This window comes from Bradysia coprophila, unplaced genomic scaffold (genome assembly GCF_014529535.1).
Source record: "Bradysia coprophila strain Holo2 unplaced genomic scaffold, BU_Bcop_v1 contig_151, whole genome shotgun sequence".
In the NCBI taxonomy this organism is placed as follows: domain Eukaryota; kingdom Metazoa; phylum Arthropoda; class Insecta; order Diptera; family Sciaridae; genus Bradysia; species Bradysia coprophila.
The window spans coordinates 8,897,703-8,922,330 of NW_023503423.1; the positions used below are offsets into that span (position 1 = coordinate 8,897,703).

General features: G+C 35.9%; 2 protein-coding genes across 4 annotated transcripts in view; one reads left to right on the plus strand and one right to left on the minus strand.

Moving 5' to 3' along the window:
* Window positions 1-24,628, minus strand: part of LOC119074885 (flotillin-2) — a 148,560-nt gene that overhangs the window by 44,386 nt on the left and 79,546 nt on the right. The window lies entirely within an intron of this gene.
* On the plus strand, window positions 1,045-22,921 carry LOC119074867 (glucose dehydrogenase [FAD, quinone]). 2 transcript variants are annotated; one of them, XM_037181191.1, is made up of 8 exons: window positions 1,045-1,190; window positions 8,225-8,490; window positions 8,632-9,117; window positions 10,032-10,473; window positions 20,587-20,837; window positions 20,903-21,707; window positions 22,217-22,635; window positions 22,701-22,921. In XM_037181191.1, exons 3-8 carry the CDS (start codon window positions 9,045-9,047, stop codon window positions 22,796-22,798), a joined length of 2,088 nt encoding a protein of 695 aa, XP_037037086.1. In that variant the 5' UTR covers window positions 1,045-1,190; window positions 8,225-8,490; window positions 8,632-9,044; the 3' UTR covers window positions 22,799-22,921. The 2 variants fall into 2 exon arrangements, with proteins under 2 accessions (XP_037037086.1, XP_037037085.1); XM_037181190.1 differs by lacking the exons at window positions 20,587-20,837; window positions 20,903-21,707; window positions 22,217-22,635; window positions 22,701-22,921 and adding exons at window positions 17,189-17,439; window positions 17,505-19,271 and having other exon boundaries at window positions 1,071-1,190.

Here is a 24,628-nt window from a genome sequence, read left to right on the forward strand (position 1 = left end):
TAATGGTGCGATATATATGCGGGCACGGCGGAAGTGTTCAAAGTCGGAAGGACTTTTTAAGAAATGAAAAAATCAACAGAAAACGGAACCAAGCTAATGCAATAGGAAATACATGTTTTCGAACTCATTGACGAAAAGCAAAACTTTTGTTGCATGGTTTCATCAGTTAATGATGACTGAGCATATCTTGGTTTCTTAGATTTTAATCTTAAAAGTAATTTTAATTGCTTATTACTATAAGTAAAGCACACCAGGCCCACTGGTGGCTAAGGTGCTTGGTCCAACCCATTCATACTAAGCCATTATCAATGACATCATTTTGCTTTTAGGAAAAAGTTCTAAAGATTTTGTTGCCGTTAATAGGGGTGATCCAGTCTTTGCTCGTAAGGTTGATTTCAATCCAATATTCAATCGAGTGATAAAGATTTTTCAGGGTATGATGGTCACTCGAAACCGGAGACAAGAGATTTGATGATAGATGGCGGGTATCATCTCTCTGACGCAGACTGCCTGTGACAATATACATTGTGTGCTCTTTAATCACTCGGTTGAATCTTGGATTGAAAGCAGCAATATTGCGAGCAAAGACTAGGCCACCGCAATTGGTAGCACGACTTTCTTCTTAATACAAATTGTTTGCTTAGAAGATACCAGAGTTAGAAGCAAAACTTTTACGATTAAAACAGTTTTCTATGAAGAGGAGAGGTTTCAGCCGTCAGTCATTTTTCGATTAGATCGTTAGATGACTAAATTCGATAAAAACACAATCTCCAAGAATGTTGCAACAAAATGTTTCATAAAAAGTTGAAATTGATATTATAACCATTTACCATAGCATCATTCACATTGCATTTATGCACAATGTGTATAGAGATAGGTATATCTGAATAGCATTTGAATGCACAATATTGTAAGCAAGTTGTGGACGGAATATACAATTTAATGGCAATAGTCAATTTGAAAATTTTCCGACACACATGGTAGGGGCGACAAAGTGTTACGAATATTTGCTAATAATTCATGGTCAACATCAATTACACATTTTAGTCTGAATCCAAAAAAAAAAGTGTCAGTACGAATTTGTCGCTATCTAGTTGAGGATTTAGTACGGAAAAGCTGAGCAGCGTGTTTACATACATCGATAGGAAGTTTGCTGATTGTATACCCGTACTTCTGCAGTTGTTCAAAAGGTAAAGATAATAAAATCGATGTGTGACATTTTCATTGATTGTGAATAAAGAACCGTAAAAAAGATTTATTTTTGGTGATAGAAAATGTTTTTTAAAGATAAAATTTGTGTTAAATGGTGATAAAGAATTCAAAACAAATAAAAAATTCGAATTCGGGTGGTACTGTCCAGCGTAAGCCTTTATTTAGAAGTTTGGCCTTTCAATTTTGAAAAGAGCAAAACTTTATGCAGATTATAAAGGATTTTTTTGCCTCGAATTACTGGCGTAATTCGTATGAGGGACTTAGTGAAAAATTTAAAGAAAAGAATTCTTTTGTTTAAAATTTTCACTAAGTTTCTTTTGCAAATTACGGCAGATTAGGAGTTTTGCGTCAAATTTCATAGACCAGCAATCTTGCGTAGGTTACACGGAGTTCGAGTAAACTAACTAATTTCAATTGATAAACCAGGTGGAAATTCATCTCCGTAAACTAAACAGTCCTGAAACGTACAGTGAGATAATAGTAAACAAAACGCCGCAATTCCATATCAACCCGCAATAGCGCCACGGTTTGAGACCCATTTGAAATTGTTTCACTTAGAAAAATATTTGATAATAAAGTTAAAGGAAGGCCTGGCAGCCTCAAATCCAGAAAATCAAAATTGGTGTGCAAATGAACGTATTAGTCGCAAAAGACGAATTGAATTTGAAAATACAATTTGTATTGAGTGTCGTATCAAGCATGTTAAAAACTCGAAAACTTGACTTGTCTTGCACTACAGCCTTTCCATTTTTTTCAACATTTACAGTCGACATCAGTGAAGTTTAGACATGAATTTGCTTCAGTTGTTTTTCAGCTTTATGAGGCCTTTGTACGGGTGAAATAATTACAAGCACGCGGATGATAGTGTATAAAGACATATGAACAGTTTTGTTTGTATAAGTGGACCAACTGAAAAACCGCTGAAGCAAATCCATGTCTAAATTTCGCTGACGGTTACTGTAAATCATCATTTGAGACAAATACCTTCATTTTGACACCAATATTTTTCGCATTAGGTGTAACAATATGTCATAGATTTCAAACCGTGGCCATATGATATCAGTCCTTCCAACGGGGCTTTCGGTGTATGAGATTTGACAAGAATTTTAAAACCCTTTTTAGACATTTTTAAACAAAGTTCAAACTCATCAAAAACATTTGTCATCCTGTCCTCGCAAGAAACTAACTTTTGTTCGTCAAACTGCAATTTTACCCTTTGTTTTTGACTTGTGTTCGTCAAACTGCAATTTCACCCTTTGTTTAAAAACTTAAGGATTAAATGACGGTCGTCTTCGTAGATACCTCAATTACGATGTTACCTATTCGCACCAAAGTGTCAAAAACAACACTCCTATTACCTATTATAGATCTTCATTCAATTGAGTGAAACTTTCGCTTGCAACATGTTAGGATGTATCAAACCTCTTCCAAAACACAGATGACCTTTCAATGTTTGATGCACCCTAACACATGTCTTAATCCACATATAAAATTAGAGATGCTTGTTAACAATTCGAAAACAGCAACAGTTCTTCTTTCTTTCTTTTCGTACAACCAAGCAAGAGTTATTCAACGGTTAACTGTTGAGTCATTTTATGATAATAGTAAATTCAACAACGTAAACGCAGAGAGTGAAGATAGCAATTTAATTACATAAAAACTAATTTAAAACGAATAATTTAACCATTTCATTATTATTATTTATGACGTGTATGCCATGCTCACAAGCTCAAGTTATAATATGAATGTTTGAACGATTGAAAGGCCTATCATATCGCATACAATATCACTTTTGTGTGAATGATTTTTTTGGCAATTGGAAATTTTGTTTCTCATTTTTTTTGTTCGTAACATAAAGCCGAGCATTTCGGTTTATTTGTTATACTCATGATTGTTTTCCTTTGGGCTGTGCTCAAATATAAATTATTATTTTTTACCAGAGATGGTACAACATGCCATCGTCGTTCCAATATTTTATAAATTAAAATTGCTTAGACCATGTTATGTTTGTCGATCAAAAAAAGAGGTGCAAATGACTCTGATTTGTCTGTCAATACGAAATAATAAAAGTAGAAAAGAGAAGTGAATTGTGCAACCAATTTTATTTGTTCAATCAATGAAAGTGCTAATAAATGATAACGACAATATATTGGGAGAAAAAAAAAAACTTTTACGAAATGTAGAGCGTTCAACAACTTTATTATCAACGGTTTGTGCTTTGTCGCAGTTTATTGATTTAATTCAACACATAAATAAACTTTTAGTGCGGATGCTTGTGTCCATCCGCTTGCTGTAAACTTTTTTTTTCGGTCGCAGATTTTTGTGTAGGTCAAGTTTCAGAATCATTTTCTTCAGCTATTAGGTACCACTGTACCGGTACAACAATTTTTTTTTTTATATTTCCCGAAAAAGTATCTTTTTTTGCTGATTCTTTGTTTGTTGTTGTCAAGTACAATTAAGTGCTCAATTTTTATGGACTAAACTTAAAAAAAAAGTACTGTGAGCCGCCACAAACAACCACTCTCTTCATCTTTTTCTGACCCAAGCAACCGTACTATTTCGGAAAATTAATTTATTATGACCTTTCTCAAGAGTTCATCACTGCTTTAGTCTTCTCATCTCGAAACAATATTTGTTCGTTAAATGTGTAGTGCTCAACGAACAAAAAATCATTCAAATGTCAATATTAGGCAGAAAAAAATTCCTTTCCACCAATTACAATTAGATTAATTCAAAACAATTTTGCCTCATCTTCGCTAAAAATGCCCGTAGGCCCGGAGGCAGTACCATATTACGGCAAATACCAACTAAATGACATGAATAAAAATCTTCTGTTACAATGACTAGATAGTTGCTGGTTTCGTATTAAATCACACGCCAAACATATTCAACTTTACCTATCAATTCAACTTTCATATAAACAACAAGGTGATTTTATGGTTTTTCGAACTCTTTTTAACTCTTGAGACCTGTTGTTAGTCACGTAATTCGATGTTTGACATGATGCATAAAGGCGATATCGGTAATAGCATACCGCTTTTGAATTTTTGTGGTAAAAAAGGCATATCACTGATACGATCTTAGTCGGATACAAGTGGGGAATCGTTTCATATAGGAGACGAATGGAATACCTTAGATCTAAGTAACTTTACTCATTACACTTCCGGATAATGAGTGGTAATAGTATATTACGTCCTTGCTTGTACGTTCGTTGTTCTGGCAAGTGTGAGCTTAGCGGAACGAGCCGAAGTCGGATGGAGTAATAACACAAGTCAAAACGATTACTTACAAGCAATTACGTAATCTACTATTACTCGCTTGTGTAAGTGTATTTTCACTGTCATAAACAGTGACGGTAAGTGCACCTTACCGTGCATAAGCTTGTAAAACTCATTTCCCAAAGCTTAGTGAATACAAAAACTTATATCCTTGATTGAAACTTTATAATTTGGCTTGTGTGATAGCACACTTATCAAAATAACAAGTTCCAGACAAGGACATAATCTACATTGATGTTGACAAGAGAAACAAAGTAACAAAATTTATGATCTCTCAATAAGCGATTGTTTATTAGTATATTACTTCCGAGGTTCCAAGTTGTGTATTTGATAAGTGGGTGTCAAATAAATTTGATTAAAAACTTGTCAAATAACAACTTGGAACCTCGTAAGTACAATGCTTTACGTGATTAGGCGATGTAAATGAAAATGAAACATGCCTTAACACGTAAAAAGTGTATAATGAATATATAAACTAAAAGTATTGGAGCATTGACTTCTGCAAAAAGGGGCTATCCATTAATGACGTACGTCACTTGGGGGATAACGATTTAGGATTCTGTGAGGTCCATACAAATTTGATTTGTATAGTAAAAATTGTACGAATGGGTGAGACTATAAAGAGCGTACATCATTTATGGATTGCCTCCAAAGATTCCATTTTTGTGTGCTCAGATCCGAGATTGCAGTAATTGCACATAATTGCAGGTCAATTATTGATAGAGACTCGTTCAAATTGCTTTCGCTTTTAATTTAAAAAACATTATCTCATCGACGCGATCAATAACGTAAAAATTGGCATCACAACATTGTTGCATTTTCTTATTATAAATCGTAATTCGATTTTGTATTCAATGTTTCTAATCTAATTTTTCGAGAAAAAAAACAAGACCTTCATTTGCACCGTCTAACAATGTAAACAACGAATTTTTCGAGTTCAATTATCTATTACGTCAAAGGTCAAGGTATCTATTAAAAACGTACTGTACATCCATCGCATTACATTACCGTCTTTTTTTAATGAGAGAAAAATTACCAATTTGCATGTCGGTTTTTTTTACCTTCTTCGTAAACACTAAATATTTTTGCTGTAGTTACATGCGGCTTCTATAACTGAATTTTTTTTCCGAATTCAATGTATCTTTTGATCGCATTTCTTTCAACAGCACGTAATGAGCACAGAAATTGTAATAAAAAAATTGTTCATAAGACGATGGCATTGATGATTGGCTTCATTTGGTGCGTTTTTAAGGCCTGCAATTTTTTGGTAGAAATGAAGTGCGCAAGAGAGGACTTGACCTTAACTTACTTTAGTGTAATGGTAACATTAAATTTTATTGTTTTATGTGTTTTTCCTTGTTCGATTAATATTATTCGCAAGTTTTTTAATTGCTTAATTATCTCGTATGTTAATAACGACAAGATTACAAAAATAAAAAGATAATTTGAATGCTTGACGAACAGAAATCGGTTACGAGACCATTTAACCGAGTTTAAAGAACTTTTCGAAATCTTTTTGAAACGTGAGTTGCGGACACAAGAGCCCAAAAATTAAATGAATTTGACGCAAATAGTTAGTGTGTATAAGAGCCAGAGACTGACGAATTTAAGATTTTTTTATATAGAATGGAACTTGAGAAACTTGTGGTATGGAGTTGTGAGATTTCCTAACAAAGCTTCATGAAAAGATCTCCTGGCATCTGTGGTCTCATTAATTGGTTTCCAATGTTTCCTAAGTGACACAAGGAATGAAAATCCCACTTCATTAAACAGAATTATTCTTCCTGCTGATAGCATAGAAAACGAGGTGGAACGAATAAAATTACAGAACGACAAGCACGTAAACACTTTAATTGAGTTACGTTTACGTAAGACGCAAGGAAGTGTAGTGACCCGTAAACGAGGCTCACACATACACCCATGTATCATATGAAGCGTCGTCATATAATGTAATGAGAAGTAGAGTCAGTCTACCACCGGCACTCGATCAGTTAACAGGCACAAATAAATAGATCAAACAAGTTATACCGATTCGTCTTTTATCATAATGCCAACGGCATTATATTGGTGACCCCTAGTGTTTTTGGACATTAATGTTAAATTATAGTAAATTTGTAAAGTCAATAACCCGACGTGGGATAAATATCACAAGAATTACGAGGACATTTGCTTAAAAAGTGAAATTTCAATCGTCCGTCACGTGAAAGTGAAAAATTTCATTGCATAAAGGCGACAAGGCATAACGGGTCTGATATACACAAGGAGAAGTTCTGGTTTCGGTCAATCGAAATATTCGTTTCTATTGTTTTGGCCGGATTTGGCGCGAAAGCCATTGGAACTAAAGTGGAAATTTCCGAACGATTTTGGCCCGCAGAAACATCAACCGTTACAAGCCATCGGTGCATAGACTGGTCGAGAGAGAATAATCGTGTGGTGGATTCAACAATCATCTGAACGTACATCCGTGGTGAATCAAAGGCTTCTTTTACGTAGAAATTTCCTGCGTGGAAGTTAAAAAGAATTCAAAGGTCATCATGGAGTTCACACTAATATCAAGGGTAGCGTCAGCCGGTTTGGTTCATCAAGGTCGTCAAGTAAGTTTTGGGTTAGAAAACCAATCAGTCGACGCAGTTGAAAATACCGACACACCATGGTACAAGCATTCCAAGGAATTTGTGACAAAATCAGCGCAAAGGATTGACTTAGGTATCTGGCATGTAGTCGAAGAAGAGAAACAAAGAATCAACCGAGGAGGACGCCCATTAACTGTAAACTCAATAATCGTACACGTGTACCAGCGGCGGCGAGTACTGAGTAATCATCCGCTAAATATTTCAATTCATCGATTACCTACGAAAATATGCAACCACACATGGCGTAAAGGTGGAATGGATTGAAATTTTGAGTCGTTTGCGAGACTAATTTGGATAAATGAATTTAATCGACTTGAATTCCAGTAAATACTTTTTGTAGAATGTTTTTTTTTGGTTAATTGAGTGTTTGGTGGATACAATTGTTTTGTATAAGTTTCGCAAATTTCAAACAGAATTTTTTTGTAGAATATTTCTCTATTAGTCGCTTTGCTGAAAGGGAAGTAATGTAGTGACCCGTAAACGAGGCTCACACATACACCCATGTATCATATGAAGCGTCGTCATATAATGTAATGAGAAGTAGAGTCAGTCTACCACCGGCACTCGATCAGTTAACAGGCACAAATAAATAGATCAAACAAGTTATACCGATTCGTCTTTTATCATAATGCCAACGGCATTATAGAAGGAAAACCCCACCTCGTTCAAACAGAATTTTTCCTCCGGGTTCTCTTTAATTACATATTCACAAACCATTCAAAAATACTTGCTTATTGAACAGGCTGCAAACACTCTACCGTCCACAATGTGATGATGTTTGCATATTTTATAGTTAATATCGAGGTGGTGTGCATACATATAAATAAATATTTGTAAATTATCAATTATAAAATGCAATATTGCACCATGCACTCCTTGCATATAACTCACACAAAATAGAAACCCGAATGCACATTTTTCTCCAATTACATCATTACAATCAGATTAAAACTATTTTTCATAACACACCATTAAACATACATATTCCACTAACATACTATATGCACACGCAAGCCATACATATAACCATCGCAGTTTATTTATCTAGCAATGCCATTCATAACAAGTAAATAAAATATAAAAAAAATAAACAATTTGCAGACAATCTTCTGAGACGCTTGGGTAGACAGAGAGTTGATTCGCTCAAACCTTCGAACCGAATCCACGGTATGCAGGAAGGAATGAAATAATCGAGTAGTATGGTCTCACTATATGGAGTGTGTGTACGGAGATCAATTTGGTGAAAGTTGTTTCCATCAACGAAAAGTTTTACCGAGCCAGTCTTTCATGATCATCGGAACGGTACAGCAGCTTTAAAACGATCCGTGCATTATATGTTTTATAGTTCGGTCGGATTCGTCGATTTCGTAATGTTTTGAACATTTTTTATTTGTTGTTTTGTTGAGCAGTGATCCGCTTTTCGTTATCGGCGTTTTTAATACTTGCCCCGCATGAAGTTTTCGAGTTATAATCTAATTCAATTTTAACAAAACTAAAATTTCTTATAGTTATACACAATTCTCTCCATCCACGTGTGCATGGCAGTGATGAATCAGCACAATTAATTTATTTGCATTCGATGTGACGATAAAATTAAATAAGACAAAACGGCAAGACCCATGTACCTGATATTTGCATAAACGCAATGGATAAATGCCACTGTGTGTTTGTTGATCATATAAAATTACATTTGTCAATCTGTGAAACACTTCTCCGGTCCACTGTTTGCATTGGATGTAACAGAACGGTTTAACAGACAGTTTTTTTTTAATTGAATTGATTTCGTATTACAATGAGTGGTGCTGTGATAAAATAATTGGACGATTTAATGGTCAAACAAATTTTTAAAGCGAAAAACTAGCGATTGAGATACCTAGTCCGACAATTTTTTTTTTAGTTTAATTTTTTAATTTTAATACAAATGGTCGTAGGATTAATATCTGCAGCGGCCGCTGCTAGCGGTGTCGCGAAAATCGTTCCAGCTGCAATTACTGGTTAGGGTTTGTTAAGATCGGAGTTCGATCAGATTTCCTTTTTGCAAATTTGACTGGTAAAGGTGAAGTGACGATCATATTTTATTGAAATTAATGTAGAGTGAAGACCTATTTATGTGTAAGGTCCAGAGCTTGGTAGACTCAGTTAAAAAAAGTGTCAGTGACTTACATTCATCGCAGACATAATTTCCAAAATGTCACAATAGCTCTTGTTACCGTGAGTGCATAAAGAATCCTATAGAGCCTAGCTTACTCGTCTTCAATTAGATATTTCCGTTCACACGTTACATATCAAAAGATATAGGGCATGAATCGCAGATGAATTAGCTAGAAATACCTCCAATCTGTCTCTTGCCGAGAAACACCTTTAATGTTACAAAGCTTCATCAAGCGATGGAAAGCGAATGCTTTCAAGAAACGTCTGGCATAAATTATGCCAGGCGAGCCAAATCTCGTATTAAGATCAACGATTTCTACGCCAAAACTGCGATCTCCTTTAACATAAGGAACCTTAAGCGTCTCACCAATCTGCTACCGAATTCTGTACAGTATTTGCGGAAAGCACCGCTTGTATTCAATGTGGTAACGCTGAACCAGCTGAACATAAAATATTCAAATGCCCTGTTGGCTCGCACAACAGGTCCATCGATTCCTCTGGTTCCACCCACTTAAACTGATCTAATCTACATGATAAATAGAAAACCGCTAACTCTCCCAAAGTTCTCATGGTAGAGAGTGATGATTATGATCCATATTGCCTTTATTTCGACTGCAGTCAAAAATTAAAATTCTAAATATCAAGATCACTCAATTAGTTTCCTTAAATGAACGCCTTTATACCTTTCAGTCAATTTTTGTAAAATACTGGCTAGGATGCCGACCGTAGAAACTGAATTTCTAAAACCGAATTCCAGGTGCAGCTAAAATTGTGCCGATTGTAGCAGGAGCTGCAAAAATTGTACCTGTGGCAATTGGTGGAGCCCTAAAAGTCGTACCAGTAGTCGGTACAGTAGCCAGTGTAGCTGGCACAATAGCAGCCGCTATCAAAACAGCAACAGCAATAATAGGAATCGGAAAAATTGCCATTTTACCCGTATTAATAGCATCGTTAGCGTACTACAATTATGATTTATTCGATCCGGAAAATCGACCGTTTAACGTTCAACACGTGGACCATGAATACGATTTTATTATTATCGGTGGCGGATCGGCGGGTTCCGTTCTTGCAAATAGATTAACAGAAATCAGCAATTGGAAAGTGTTACTGCTGGAGGCGGGTGGACACGAGACGGAAATATCGGATGTACCGATATTGTCACTGTATTTGCATAAAAGTAAATTGGATTGGAAATACAGGTGAGTCAACGGGTATGATTTTTTTAAATTAAAATGTTATCGGCGTGCGCTTGGCGTAATGCGATCGAATTTGTTATGTTGCGTTCAGTAACGTGGAGTTTGATCCGCTTTTTTCACTTATGTCTTAACAGTAAATTACCTCCTCCATGTTTCAATTAAAAAGCTATTTTAAAGTCTCCGTTCACACATCAAATAGAAAGAGAATAGCCATTAAAGCCATTAAAAAATTGTCTTCCAAAAAAACCAAAATAATATAGCCAACCTGGACGTCCCTTCCATAATTACAACTTATTTGATTAGATCTTTCCATAAATGGCTTATAAAAATGCCGAATGTTCATCTTTAACCATCAATGGGTTATTCGCCGTTTTTTCTTCGAGCGAAATACGTATTATATACCTCTCTTAACCATCAATCATTTTCAATCGCCACATCTCACACGATAAGCGGCTCTCACAGTAAATCTATTAAATAAGCCAAAATCTAATTTTTCACCCATTCATTGTTGATTTTTTATGGGCAGCTTTTTAAGCGCCAAGTCACTTAGTTTTCAATAATCTTGGTCTTTGGCATTTTTATGTCTCTGTTGTATAACAACAAAGTATAGACATTCGTGCAATTTAACAATGAAAAAAAACTATTAAGAAAAATTAATAAAAATAAATTCGAAGCGATTTGTCTCGGTGAAAAGGAGCTGCAATTTATTAGGTAATTTGAGGTCGAAGAAAAATTATTGTTTGTTTTGTATTGAGTGCTTTCTTAGATGATTAGTTTTGCTGAAATATTATACGTTTTTAACGCCTACGTTTCGTGTAGGTTTCATTGTACCAACATAAAATACTCAGCAATACTTCAGGAAAAGGTGGTTTAGTTGGCACCAAATACTTTATTAGGTGACTATAGCTTCGGTTGTACTTTACAAAGCATATTCAAGTCTAAATTAAATTTAGAACAAACTGCTCAGATACAACTGAACCTGACCTGGAAACACCTGAACCATGATCCATGATTAATCTTAACCTGTAACTTGACGTGTCAGGTTTGGATAAATCTGGTTCAAGTCAGGTCTGGTTTTATTTTTTGCCATTACCAGAACTTATTGGTCCAAGTCATTTTTAATCGCAGTAGAACTTAGTTGACCATATTCCAAGCCATTGTTAGTGACGCAAATGATATGAATGAACCATAAACATGAACATAGGGGAAATTGGGGGGCGAATAACCTTTTGCAAAGATTGTTTTTTCAGCGAATTTTCCCTTAAAGCATGAATCAGAGAATTGTCAGTAGAAAAATTCAGATAGCATTTTCGTTCTGGTGGCCCCTCTTCCCCTTGTCAAATTTTGGCTAAGCGAATAGTCTTTCGAAACAGACTATTTGCACAATAGCATATACCCTTCTTTAACCGTCACACAATTATTTTGAAAATCTAATTGCATGTGAGATTTGAAACATTCCTTGTTATCATGGTTAACAATAACTGGCCTTTGTTCTAAATGTCAAATTTGACACCAGAACAAAAGAAATTTGATATTTACATACATCGCCTGTGTGAAACTACGATACCATTGCGCCTTCATTACCAACAATCTGAAACCAGAGTTCTTTTCAAGCATTTCGAGTCATTTTTCCCTGACCCCAAGTATCCCTCGAGCATAGTTTATCAAGTCCAATAACAGTTCACAGTTTCTCAATGTCCCACATTTCATTACACAAAGTATTTCTCTTATGTAATTTATTACCACTTTAACTTTGCATATCAACTTACTCGTCTATGACGAAAATGACGATGGCCTTGCGATTTAGTGCTCTCTTCACATCAATTTCTTTTACAATCGTCATTCAGAATTCGTTAAGCCTGCGACAATATTTTTCTTCAATTTTTGAATTTCACGCCTGAAATGTACATATACACACATGGCTGTTATCCAAGTCAATGCGATTACAGAGAATCGAAAGTAAGCCAGTTGTTGTCATCTACCTACAGACACAGTTTTGAATGGTTCAATTCATTTGTAATATTTAAATTAGTTTTTTTTTCATGCAAATAAATTGAATTTTTTATTGATGCTTTGTTTCGGTAGACGGAGTAAAGTATTTTTGTATGAAAGTAGAGTTTTACTCACACGGATTCCGTGGCTGTGTACAGCGAGGGGGAAAAGACTAGGGAAAAAGTGGTCGCAACATCGGGTAATAGCGGAGCAACGATTTTTTTTTTAAGACTTTATGTCCATTAGGGATCACTGATTATATTATTGTAGAGCTGTAAACGTAATGTCTGTCACTATTCTAAAACGCTAGTCATCTGTTATCAATAACGACGACAAAAATTAGCAATCAACTATGCCCTGTACTATTTTGTATAGTAAGTAATGGCTAAACTAATGATACTTCATTTTCGATCCATTTAATAGACAAACTCTTAAACAACAGAAGAAATATTTATTCCTCCATGATATGCTTGGTAAATCGATAATGAGTTTTGATATACATTACCCACGTATTACGGATTAGCTTAATTACCACGTTGCATGGCGAGCCGATGGACAAATGTAGTATAAAGCCTTTCTTTTTCAAACAATTTAACCGAAAATTACCGTTTTTATGGTAATCCTAACATTTTGTTTATTCGATTCAAATCTGATGTGAATTACATTAAATTACAAATTTCTGGATATTATGCAAGACCGAAAATGAATTGGTTCGCGTGTGAAAAACGTTTTCATTTAAGCTTTGGGTTTTTATTACCTGTGGACGGCTCAAATAACATTCATACGTGGAAATGTACATAATTTGTGTTTCAAACTAACTTCTATGTACCGAAACATCTTTTCGGTTATGTAACAGTAGCCGCTATTTTGAGCCATTACACCATTCCGTCAGGCGTTTAACAATGAACACAAAAAAAAACAAATTGTTAGAATACCAGAAAATGTATTAAATAAAAACGCATCGACTCATTATCTATGCTGACGGTATTATCTAAGTTTTGATAATTAAAGTCGTGAATTTATTAAGTTATTCATCGTGATGAAACGGTTTTTAAGGTTCATGCATGCATGCAATATAATAGTTATCAGAAGAAATGGTAATGGAACGTTATACAAAACGATGGATATGTTGCAAAGAAATGCGCGCACGAAAAGTTTTCGGAAGCAAATAAGCTTCATGAATGTTATGTGTCTAATATCGCATATTCAGTTTCATAGCACTCTAGCTATGGCTGCTTCCTTTATTATTTTGCAATGAATTCAACACTTACGCTGAAAATTCGACGTAATGCGTATCGAAGACTTTCTGAAGATGCGGAGATTCTTCTCGACGATTCTTTATTTTCTTTAATATTTTTTAAAACGAATACAGTCAGCGACTTTGAGAAAAGTGACGCATTTTCTTTCAGCTATTTTTCAGCTGATCCAGTCATACTAAGAAAAGTGTCTATACGGGTGAAAAAGTTACAAGCTTATGGTAGTGGTAAATGGTAAAGCCGTTTATTTTTTGTATAAGTGGATCAGCTCTTATGAAATCTATCTCTTATTTCAAACTCGCCGACTGTAGTCCTTTTATAAAATGAAGGAGCAGTGAGTACGTGGTCACTCGCCTTTTCTTCATGACCTCACTGATTCTTCATGAACTCGTCGTTCCTTCAAAATAATCGTCGATTCTCATGTCGTCGAATTTTCCGCACAATAATGCAACTGTAGCTATTGATTGATCTATTTTCATACGTGGGTCCTGAATGATTTTCTAAAATTTTCTTTAAATGCCCTGTGAGATATCTACGATAAAATTGTAAATACTTCACGTTTGTCTCATCCCAAGATTTCAACCACGACCAATTCCTTTCCAATTTCCATCACTTTCCCGTCATTATAAATTCGATATTCCAATCTAATTCTAAAAATCAACAAAAAAAACTAATTCTTTTAAATTGAAAATATAATTGATTGCTAACAGCCACAACCTCATACATACACGTATATGTATAACAGCCATTGTTGTATGCGGTTTGTTAAAAGAAAGTTTTTTTCGTCTTTATCTCAGCATTGGAAGTTTGGAAGATAGATACAGCGATGTAAATTATGTTTACAAATATTATGTCATGACCGTATAATGAATATATTTTTACGAACTAACTAGTTTCGCTACATAAATATTAAGTGATTACATACGTTCACCACACTCAGCTATCGTAATAATTCATTCCGCTCAAAGGGCCTTTTATTCGGTTGACTTAATATAGTGAACTTTTGAATAGAACTTACCGCAGTTGGTGTGAAATTAAGTAAATTGGTTATTGTTTATTATAAATATGTTCGTGGTAGCCATTAACATAGATGGTTAAAAATTAGACTCATTACTTAGTTGACAATGTTATGGACTCCCGGAATTTTTCTCAAAATGCAATCGTTCAAAATCCAAATATTTCAGACTCCACAAAATGCTTTTTGTTTGAATTGGGCTTGTTTGTTCTATCAAAATTTGGCTAAATATTTTATGTTGGCATTTCAAGCTTTGCCAACTATACTTCTATCAACAGCACAAAGTCAACATTTACACTGGTCGTTCTACCGTAATTAAACGGAGACCCTAACGAAAAAATATAATTTTTTAACGTAACCATTGAAACAGTAAACTTACCAAAATAGAAAATCAACAATAAAAACGAAAGAGAAAAAATCCATCAACAGTCTCATCTTATGACATAACTAAAATTGATGATACCATAAAGTTTTCTGTGTCGGATATAATTGTCCAAATTGATTTCGATATATTTGGTAACATCTCTCGATGCAACCATATACTTAACATAATTATGTGATTCAAATTTACTGAAATTTTCATGCAAAAATGCCATAAATTAACAGTTGCTTCTCCCAAAATTTTCGGTGTAAATTCAGTGAAACCATTGATACCTTTGTAGGTGTTTTTTATGGATAAATCCGATTGCATAAATCGTCAGACGAGTTGATTTGACAGAAAGATTATTATGGCAACAAACACCCACAACGACAATCATTGATTGTTCACACTGTGAAAGACCACCAATTTTTGTACATTCATTCACACTTCTCACTTAAGTTAGGTACAATGTGCAATTAAATGTTTACTTAATAACTGCAACAATAAATTACACTGTGTACCCTGTTTAATCAAATCATACGAGATTAATATACGCGGCGTAATCATATAAACTGCGAATTATAAAATCCGGTATGCATTAAACCATGTGAACCTTGAAGTGAAACATTCTTTCAAGTAATAACTGGTAAACGTGAATAGGTCCAAGGTAGTTTCCTAATTCCCATTATAAACATTGAGGAGATTATGTATGTCGCAGAGGGAATGAAGTACTTAGTTGATATACCTTATATCATTTCACACAGTCCGTGCAATAATTACGCCGGAAACTCTTGCGTTGTAGTCTAGTTTGCTCCACTTAAAGTTGCTTTATTCCTTCTTCGGCTTACTTTCTTTTATTCATTAGTATAGGGTTACATAGCGGAGAGTGATACCAGGGCCGGACTGGCTCGAAAAAACCTCTTGGAGAATATATTCCTCTCATTTGTATACATCTAAAAAATTAAAAATTTCGTAAAAACATCCCTTCCGGAATCGCCTGTATTCACGGTATGGCCAGTCCGGCCCTGATTGATACATTAGCGAGAGTCATTTACAATCCAAATGATAATTATGGACGCATTTGTCAACATATTGTCGTTACTGGTTAATTAGCTGAATCTGTTTTAAAACGGCAAATCATTTACCAACACAATTGCGTGACCTGTAGCGTTTATCAAAATCTGAACGCCATTTAGTCTTGCAAGAGAGTGGAATGTTTCGTAAAGAAATTAGAGGATCCACGCATGACAAAGACAAAATGTATAATTTCTCCTCAAACATGACAGATCACACGAAAGTTACGCACTAACCTATTGCAATTTTCTTCATTAATTGTTGCTCAACAAATTAACATTCAATAACATTTTGACAATAATAGAAATTTCATTTACCTACATCCGATGTGATCTTCGGCAGACAGTGTTAAATGGGTTTATGTAACTAAGCCGTAGAAAAACGAAAATTATTTAATTTTAATTTGAAATTTTAGATGGGCCGAAGATCCATAAACATTTGAAGTGTTTCCATTTCATATCCATCAATCCATTCATTATTTGAAGATGATTGTTAGAGATAGGGTCAATAACATGGCAAATTATTATTATCATTGTGCATGACTCAAGCGAGTATTTAATGCTACAGTCGACATAAAAAAGGCGAAAATAATAAGCATTATTTGCTGTGACTGTAGAGATTAGTGTAGAGATTATAGGTCACCTATCCATCAAATGTATATTCTTGGGAGGACGGTGAAAGCAGCCTATGGGTTTAACTGAGTTTAGAGCACTCTGGAATTTAAACTTTGTATCTACCTACCTTCGAACTTTTATGCCATTTTGTTATTTGTGGCTTCTTGTACACTTGAGCTAATTTAGTAAATTGTTGCACATCCTGACGTTAGGTGGCTCGGTTCTAGCAATGACAGTTACTATTAAAGTAAAATGAAGTAGTTCACTATAACTTCAAGTCAAAATCACTTCGATGGATAGCATGGACAAGCCGACCCGAGATTCATGGTTACCAAAACTTCGAGTTCTCTTTTTTACTTATTCGATTAGAATTATTCCCTCCTAATAATCAGTACGAAACATTCAGATCTCAGCCACAACCATCTGCATGTCAAGCGATGGTAGATAATCGCTGTTGCTGGACGCGGGGTAAAGTATTGGGCGGTTCGTCGGTATTAAATACAATGCTTTACATTCGCGGTAATAAAAGAGATTTCAATCAATGGGAATCGTTCGGAAATCCGGGTTGGGGTTACCGAGACGTGCTGCCGTATTTCCGCAAATCGCAGGACCAACGAAATCCGTATTTAGCAAGAAATGTAAAACATCATGGAAGTGGTAAATGAATGATTAAGAGAGAAGGAGTTCCGACCCGTCGATATATAATTAAACTAATGTTACAGGAGGGTATTTAACGGTAGAAGATGCACCGTATCATACTCCGTTGGGAGCCGCATTTCTACAAGCAGGCGAAGAAATGGGATACGACATAGTCGACGTAAATGGTGAACAACAAACTGGATTTGCATTCTACCAATTTACAATGAGGCGTGGATCACGATGCAGTACGGCGAAGGCTTTTTTGCGTCCGATAAGGTTGAGAAAGAATTTGCATGTATCCCTACAATCGCATGTGACTCGAATTATTGTCGATCCGAAAACGAAACGTGCTACTGGCGTTGAATTCTTCAAAGAGGGTGGGCCACTACAACTCGTTTACGCAAAACGGGAAGTAATCTTATCGGCTGGTGCGATTGGATCGCCCCATATTCTGTTAAATTCTGGCATCGGACCGAGAAAACATCTTGAAAGCGTCGGAGTTCAGGTGGTGCACGACCTTCCAGGAGTCGGACAAAATCTTCAAGATCATGTTGCTATTGGAGGACTCGCATTTACTATAAATAAACCAGCTGGAATTGTGGCCAATAGGATGATCAATCTTAACTCGGCTATAAGATACGCCATCGCCGAAGAAGGACCACTGACCAGTAGCGTTGGCTTGGAAGTGGTTGCCTTTATCAACACAAAGTATGCAAATAGGAGTGATGACTGGCCAGATATGAACTTTCTGATGACGAGCGCTTCGATATTCTCGGATCAGCAAGTGAAGTTAGCGCACGGCTTGAAACCTGAATTCTACAGGGACATGTATAGTGAACTGCTAGACAAAGACGCATTCAGCATACTACCGATGATCTTACGACCGAAATCACGAGGTTTCATCAAACTCAGATCCAGGAATCCTCTAGATTATCCATTACTGTATCACAACTACTTAACACATCCGGAAGATATTGCAGTGATGCGCGAAGGTGTAAAATTAGCTATTGCCACTGCTGAAACTCAAGCGCTAAAGGAGTTCGGAGCACAGTTCCACAACAAACCACTGCCGAATTGTCGACATTTGCCTCGTTACACCGACGAATATTGGGAGTGCGTAATCAAACAGTATACGATGACCATTTATCATATGTCCGGTACATGCAAAATGGCCCCGAACACTGACCCAATGGCCGTGGTGAATCATAGATTGCAGGTACATGGAATTAAGGGATTACGAGTAATCGACGCCAGTATAATGCCAACAGTAACGAGCGGTAACACAAATGCACCGACTATTATGATTGGAGAAAAGGGAGCAGATCTTGTGAAAGCTTTGTGGCTCCGGGAAGAGATGTTCCAGACTGGGCGTTACAAACGAAAAATTAACGAAACCAAAGAAGCTGAAAAATAGAATTTAAGTGCAGCCAAATGATCCATAGAAGCTAGGACGAATGTCTCTCTAGAAAATATAAACAAAAAGACTTATCTTGTACATAATTGCTCTTTCGTATAGTAATGATGTTATGGGGGTTAAATAAAATGAAGTTAAAACTGTCCGTGTAAGTGGAGGGAGCAACATTATGAAAATCATCTCGTTTGCATTACTTTCGATGATGTGAAAACGTCTCAGGTAAATGCTTCAGAGGGTGAAGTACATTTCGAGGTAGATTTTGTTTCAATGATACAATTAACAAAAGAAGTAGCAGATGTCAATGATTGTATCGAGATATAAATTTCGTTTGTAAAACGTTTTAAAATTGAAAAATGTAATTTGCACACTTTATTGGTAAGTAAGGCTTGTGCCAAGGTGGGAAATAAAGGCTAGTTAGAGCATTATCTATGTTAAATAAGAAATTAAGGTCGTGTAATAAGTACACGAAAATAGGTTAGCTGAATTGCAGTTTCCAATTTCCTGTCTAATCATCTTCACATAAAAGAAGTAAATTATCGTAATCTGCGAGGGAAAGTGAAACCAGCCCACCTTCTTCCACTGATGATGTGAATGGTATATGTATCAAAATGTTCTAGAATTCACAATTCACATTGGTATGTTCCGAGGAAGTTTATATTTTGTGAATAGACTTTAACTGGAATTATAGTATAGAAAAATACAAATTTTTCCGGAAAAGATGGATTCAAATAGTCCGATTGAAACAAATAACCTTCGGAAAAATCGAGGCTGACCTTCCTTGTAACTGAATTTAGATAATGCCAATTTACTCCTACGATGTGACAACTTACTATTTTCATACCACTGAAATTGCGGTTGACAAAGGCTCGGAACCTGAAACATGAATGTTTTCATGTCAAATTCAGATTTCTTTTCAGCAAACCTAAACCTTATTTGAGCCGGAAAAATTGAGTTCAAGGTCAAGGGACCTGACTAAGTTTATCGGATAGATTTCTATGTACTACTAGATAGCAAATCCATTCCAGTTGATATGTAAAGTGAAATCAACAATGTTTTTTGAACTTTCAATATCCTATGTACATGAACGCAACTCCAATTTACAGGGTGTTTTCAGTGCCACCTTTTCCAAATGGAAACTTTGAGTAAGTTCCCGTGACGCAAGAAAAACTGTTACCCGAAAATTTTTATTCATTTTTCAATGTGCCGGTGGGGTGGTGCCCACGAGGTATTTTTGCATCTCCATTTGGCAAAGCTTATATCTGTATCCAAGGTTGTAGAATATGAGGAGGTTACGCCGATCGCCATTTTTTTACTAGGGCCGTAGCACAAATAAGAATGGCACTATTGGTAACTCTAACTGCATTTTATGTGAATTGAAATTGCGCTAAAATTTTGTATGAAAATTACAGCAAAGTTCAGTGGATTTTTGCGATTACGGATTACGGCGTAACCATATACAACCTTGTCTGCATCTACACATACATAGAAAAGAAAAGTTAATAAATTAGGGTACCATCAGACTACGTTGCCAAGACGCAACGATAAAAAAACAAAGTAATAATTACGAAATCCACCATCACAATTTCTCTAACTTGCCGAAGCTTTGCAGAGCTTAAATTTGAGTAATGAATGAATGACCAATCACAACACTTTGCGTTTTACTATAAATTTGAAATACACTTGCTTTTTCACCTCTATTTCTAATATTGACCCTATCAAGTACAGTAATGAAATGGAAAACAAAATTTCAGATCTCAACCGCAATCGTCGGCTTGCCAAGCAATGAAAGATAAGCGATGCTGTTGGACACGAGGTAAAGTTATTGGCGGCTCATCAGTGCTTAATACAATGCTCTACATTCGTGGCAACAAACGAGATTTCGATCAGTGGGAGTCGCTTGGTAATCCAGGATGGGGCTACGAAGACATTTTGCCATATTTTAGAAAGTCCGAAGACCAGCGGAATCCCTATTTGGCGAAAAATAAGCGACAACACGGAACCGGTACATGTTTCTGAATTGTTCGAAGATTACACACAAGAACTAACCGAATACCTTTTAATTTGCAGGTGGTTACATGACCGTGCAAGATGCTCCATTTAACACTCCCTTGGGTGTTGCTTTTTTGCAAGCTGGTGAAGAAATGGGCTATGACATAATTGACGTGAATGGTGAGCAGCAAACTGGATTCGCCTTTTATCAATTCACGATGAGACGTGGAACGAGATGCAGTGCAGCCAAAGGATTTTTACGTCCGGTCAGAACGAGAAAAAATCTTCATGTCGCTCTCTTCTCGCATGTCACAAAAATAATCATTGATGAAACGACCAACAGAGCAATTGGAGTGGAGTTCCTGCGTTATGGAAAGATGCGACGAGCATTTGCTAAGCGAGAAGTTATTTTATCGGCCGGAGCGATTGGATCTCCTCATTTGCTAATGCTTTCTGGCATTGGACCGCGAAAGAACTTAGAAGAAGTCGGTGTTCCAGTAATAAAAGATGCGCCAGGCGTCGGACGAAATCTGCAAGATCACATTGCCATTGGTGGTCTAGTGTTTCGTATTGATCCTAAAATCAGTTTAACATTTTCACGGTCGGTCAACTTGAATTCGGCAATTCGTTATGCAGTCACCGAGGACGGACCACTGACCAGTAGTGTTGGATTAGAAGTGACCGCTTTCATTAATACGAAATATGCTAATAGATCTGACGATTGGCCGGACATGAATCTATTTTTTACCAGTGCGTCAACGCCATCTCTTCCGCAAGTTCGGGTAGCGCATGGACTGACTGACGAATTTTATAATGAAGTTTTTGGTGAAATTGATGGGGAAGATGTGTTTGGTGTGTTTCCGATGATTCTTCGACCGAAAAGGTGAGGACTGATTTGAATATAAAATTCTTGAGGTAATGTTCTGGGTTAATGGATAGTTTGGCAAAGAAATTACTTTTTCTTTGAGGTAATTGGATTAAATTTTCCCTTCATCCAAAATATAAAAAAGTGATTTGCGCCCTCTTGTATGTTTACCCGTAACCGGGGTAATAAAAGACCTCGTATTTCCATAGCTGAAAACCAATTAGAAATAATGGCTAGTAGCTAGCTATATATTCCACGACAACTAGAAAAATGAGTGAAGCTATAGCTATAGTATAACGTATGTTGAAACTAATGAAGTACAAGATTTTGTATCTAATACTGGGTCGCAACACTTTTATAAAGCTTCTAAGAAATATTTCAACATTTAAAGTCTTACCCAAAGGCACATAGCCTTCCAACAAGAGAACCAGTTCAAAGTTACATACCTGGAATTTAAAAGAAAAAAATAAATTAGAAAACAAAATCATTTTTAACGAACACTCAGTAAAACAAAAACAACTTTTCAGTCGTGGCTTCATCAAACTGCAATCAAAAAATCCGTTACGATATCCACTACTATACCACAACTATTTAACGCATCCCGACGACGTAGCAGTGATGAGAGAAGGCGTTAAAGCAGCCGTTTCCGTCGGTGAAACACATGCAATGAAACAATTCGGATCGAGGTTTCACGATAAAACGTTGCCGAACTGTAAGGGTATACCAAAGTTTACCGACGAGTACTGGGAATGCGTCGTTCGGCAATACACGATGACCATTTACCATATGTCATGCACAGCAAAAATGGGTCCACCCAGCGATCCGTGGGCAGTCGTGGATCCGCAGTTACGTGTGTACGGTATTAAGGGATTACGTGTAATCGACGCCAGTATAATGCCGGAAATAACCAGTGGAAATATCCATGCACCAGTGTTGATGATTGCGGGTAAAAGGAATTTTCAGTGGAAATATGATTGATCGATTGGATTCATTGGAAATTTTTTGTTTCAGAAAAAGGTGCCGATCTCATTAAAGAATTATGGTTGCAGGAGGCATTCGAGGAGCGGAGACGGCGCTATTCAAACGATACATTCGACAATAATTTGTAGTTGAAATTGTTTAGACAAATGTGTAAATATTTTAGATGTGGGGAATGAAAATTGTGCTCAATACCATCAGATACTGACTGAAAAATTTAAATTAATTTTGTGTAAATAAAAACGTTTTTTGTGATCGAGCATGACTATTTACTACGTTATTGTGACAACTTTGGCCCACAAATGTACTGAAGAATCCGCCAAAGTTGTTGACAAATTACTATGGAGTGCAATTTCCGAATAGTCGTCTGCGTATTAAAGAACCCAGAAAACACCCTCAATACAAGTTAATATTACGAATATGAGACTTGCGGTGACAAAACCTTTGAAAGGGTTATCTGTACACACATAGCCGATTTCTCAGAGAACTAAAATCAATCATTGACTGCCGTTGAAACAAAAGATCCAATTCAAGCCCTGCATTCCACAAGGGACCATATAACTTTCATTTTTAACCAAAATTTGACTTTCCGGTATTAAAACCGGGATCCCAGTATTGACGAAAACTAATACGTACCATTTCTCCTTTCCCTAATAGCATTACAGTTATGTGTATTTTGTAACCTCTTTTCCATTACAATATAACTGAGTGGTTCTCCTTCAGGGAATCATTTAAATGAAATAAAAAATAAAAATTTATTCAGAAAAGCTGCTCTCAAGTTCCATTCCAAAAGTATGAAATATATGCTCGAGGACCTCGGAGGGTACAATGTGCATAATGTGCACCTGCTCTATCAAAGTTCAAGACCGTATTGTAAAAAATACTGAGGAATATAATATGTAAGGCTGTACTTTCACATATTGTACAATTATGACATCGATTATTGCATATAAAGTAACTGATAATGACTGAAGAAAAGCACAATTGACCCAACAAAAGATGGCCATCTGTGCAGTTTTAGAAATACCATTAGCACGATCCCACAGATATTACATCGATAAAGTACGCAAGTATGGTTTCAGTATAACAATCATACAATGGTATAAAGTACTTGCGGTACAACATAGATACTTTTCCATTGAATACACAAACCATAATAAACGCACGATGAAATTAACATAACCGTCGAACACTTTACCGACCGATTTTTAACGTGAGGTAGTAGTGAAGAAATGAACCAAAAATATTGGATTTTTTACACCGGAATTGAACGTTTTATACGAGATATCGGTGGGAATGTGCTTTTACTATTAAAATTGATTCAATACGCAAACCATTTGATTTCAGAGAGATGGTTTGAAGAGACAAAAACTATTGTCCAACAAGTGCTTTTCTTTAATTTATTCAATTTTAGTTGAAATATTCGGGTGCGATTTTATATTAATCTTTGATATAAAAAAAAACTATTTTGCAATTAGTGTTCTTATCTGGGCTCATATAATCGCAGAGCGAATTACACACCATGAAAACAATTCTTCCACTTCTGTCTTGCTATCATATTGACATCATTTGTATGTATAACAGAGGTAGGTTTGTATAGTTCAAACAAAATTTTCTGGATTGCAGGTCTAATTCCAATGAAATATTGTAGCGGCCACGTAAAAATGGTCACGTAAACCCGATTCTAATTTCAAATAATGACGGTTTTGTACCTCCTAATAAATCTAACCTGCGCTAAAGGTGAACACTTAGTGAAAGTGATTTTGTATGTCTAACTTCTAAGGAAATACGATGTGCAGCAAACTGTAGTTGTTTCTGTAAAATTGCACTTTAAATGTATGTTTTACGTTCGTCAGTTCCGAAACAACGTGTATGTGCACTGCATATATTCTCTTGTTGGCGATCATTTATTTTAATGGTTACGATTCATGATAATTATAATACGCAAAGTAATTAGTGGA

Coding starts and splice junctions, on each gene's coding strand:
- LOC119074867 (XM_037181190.1), top strand. CDS start 9,045: ATGGTCGTAGGATTAATATCTGCAGCGGCCGCTGCTAGCGGTGTCGCG. Junction 9,118..10,031: donor CGTTCCAGCTGCAATTACTG/GTTAGGGTTTGT, acceptor ACCGAATTCCAG/GTGCAGCTAAAATTGTGCCG. Junction 10,474..17,188: donor AAATTGGATTGGAAATACAG/GTGAGTCAACGG, acceptor CGAAACATTCAG/ATCTCAGCCACAACCATCTG.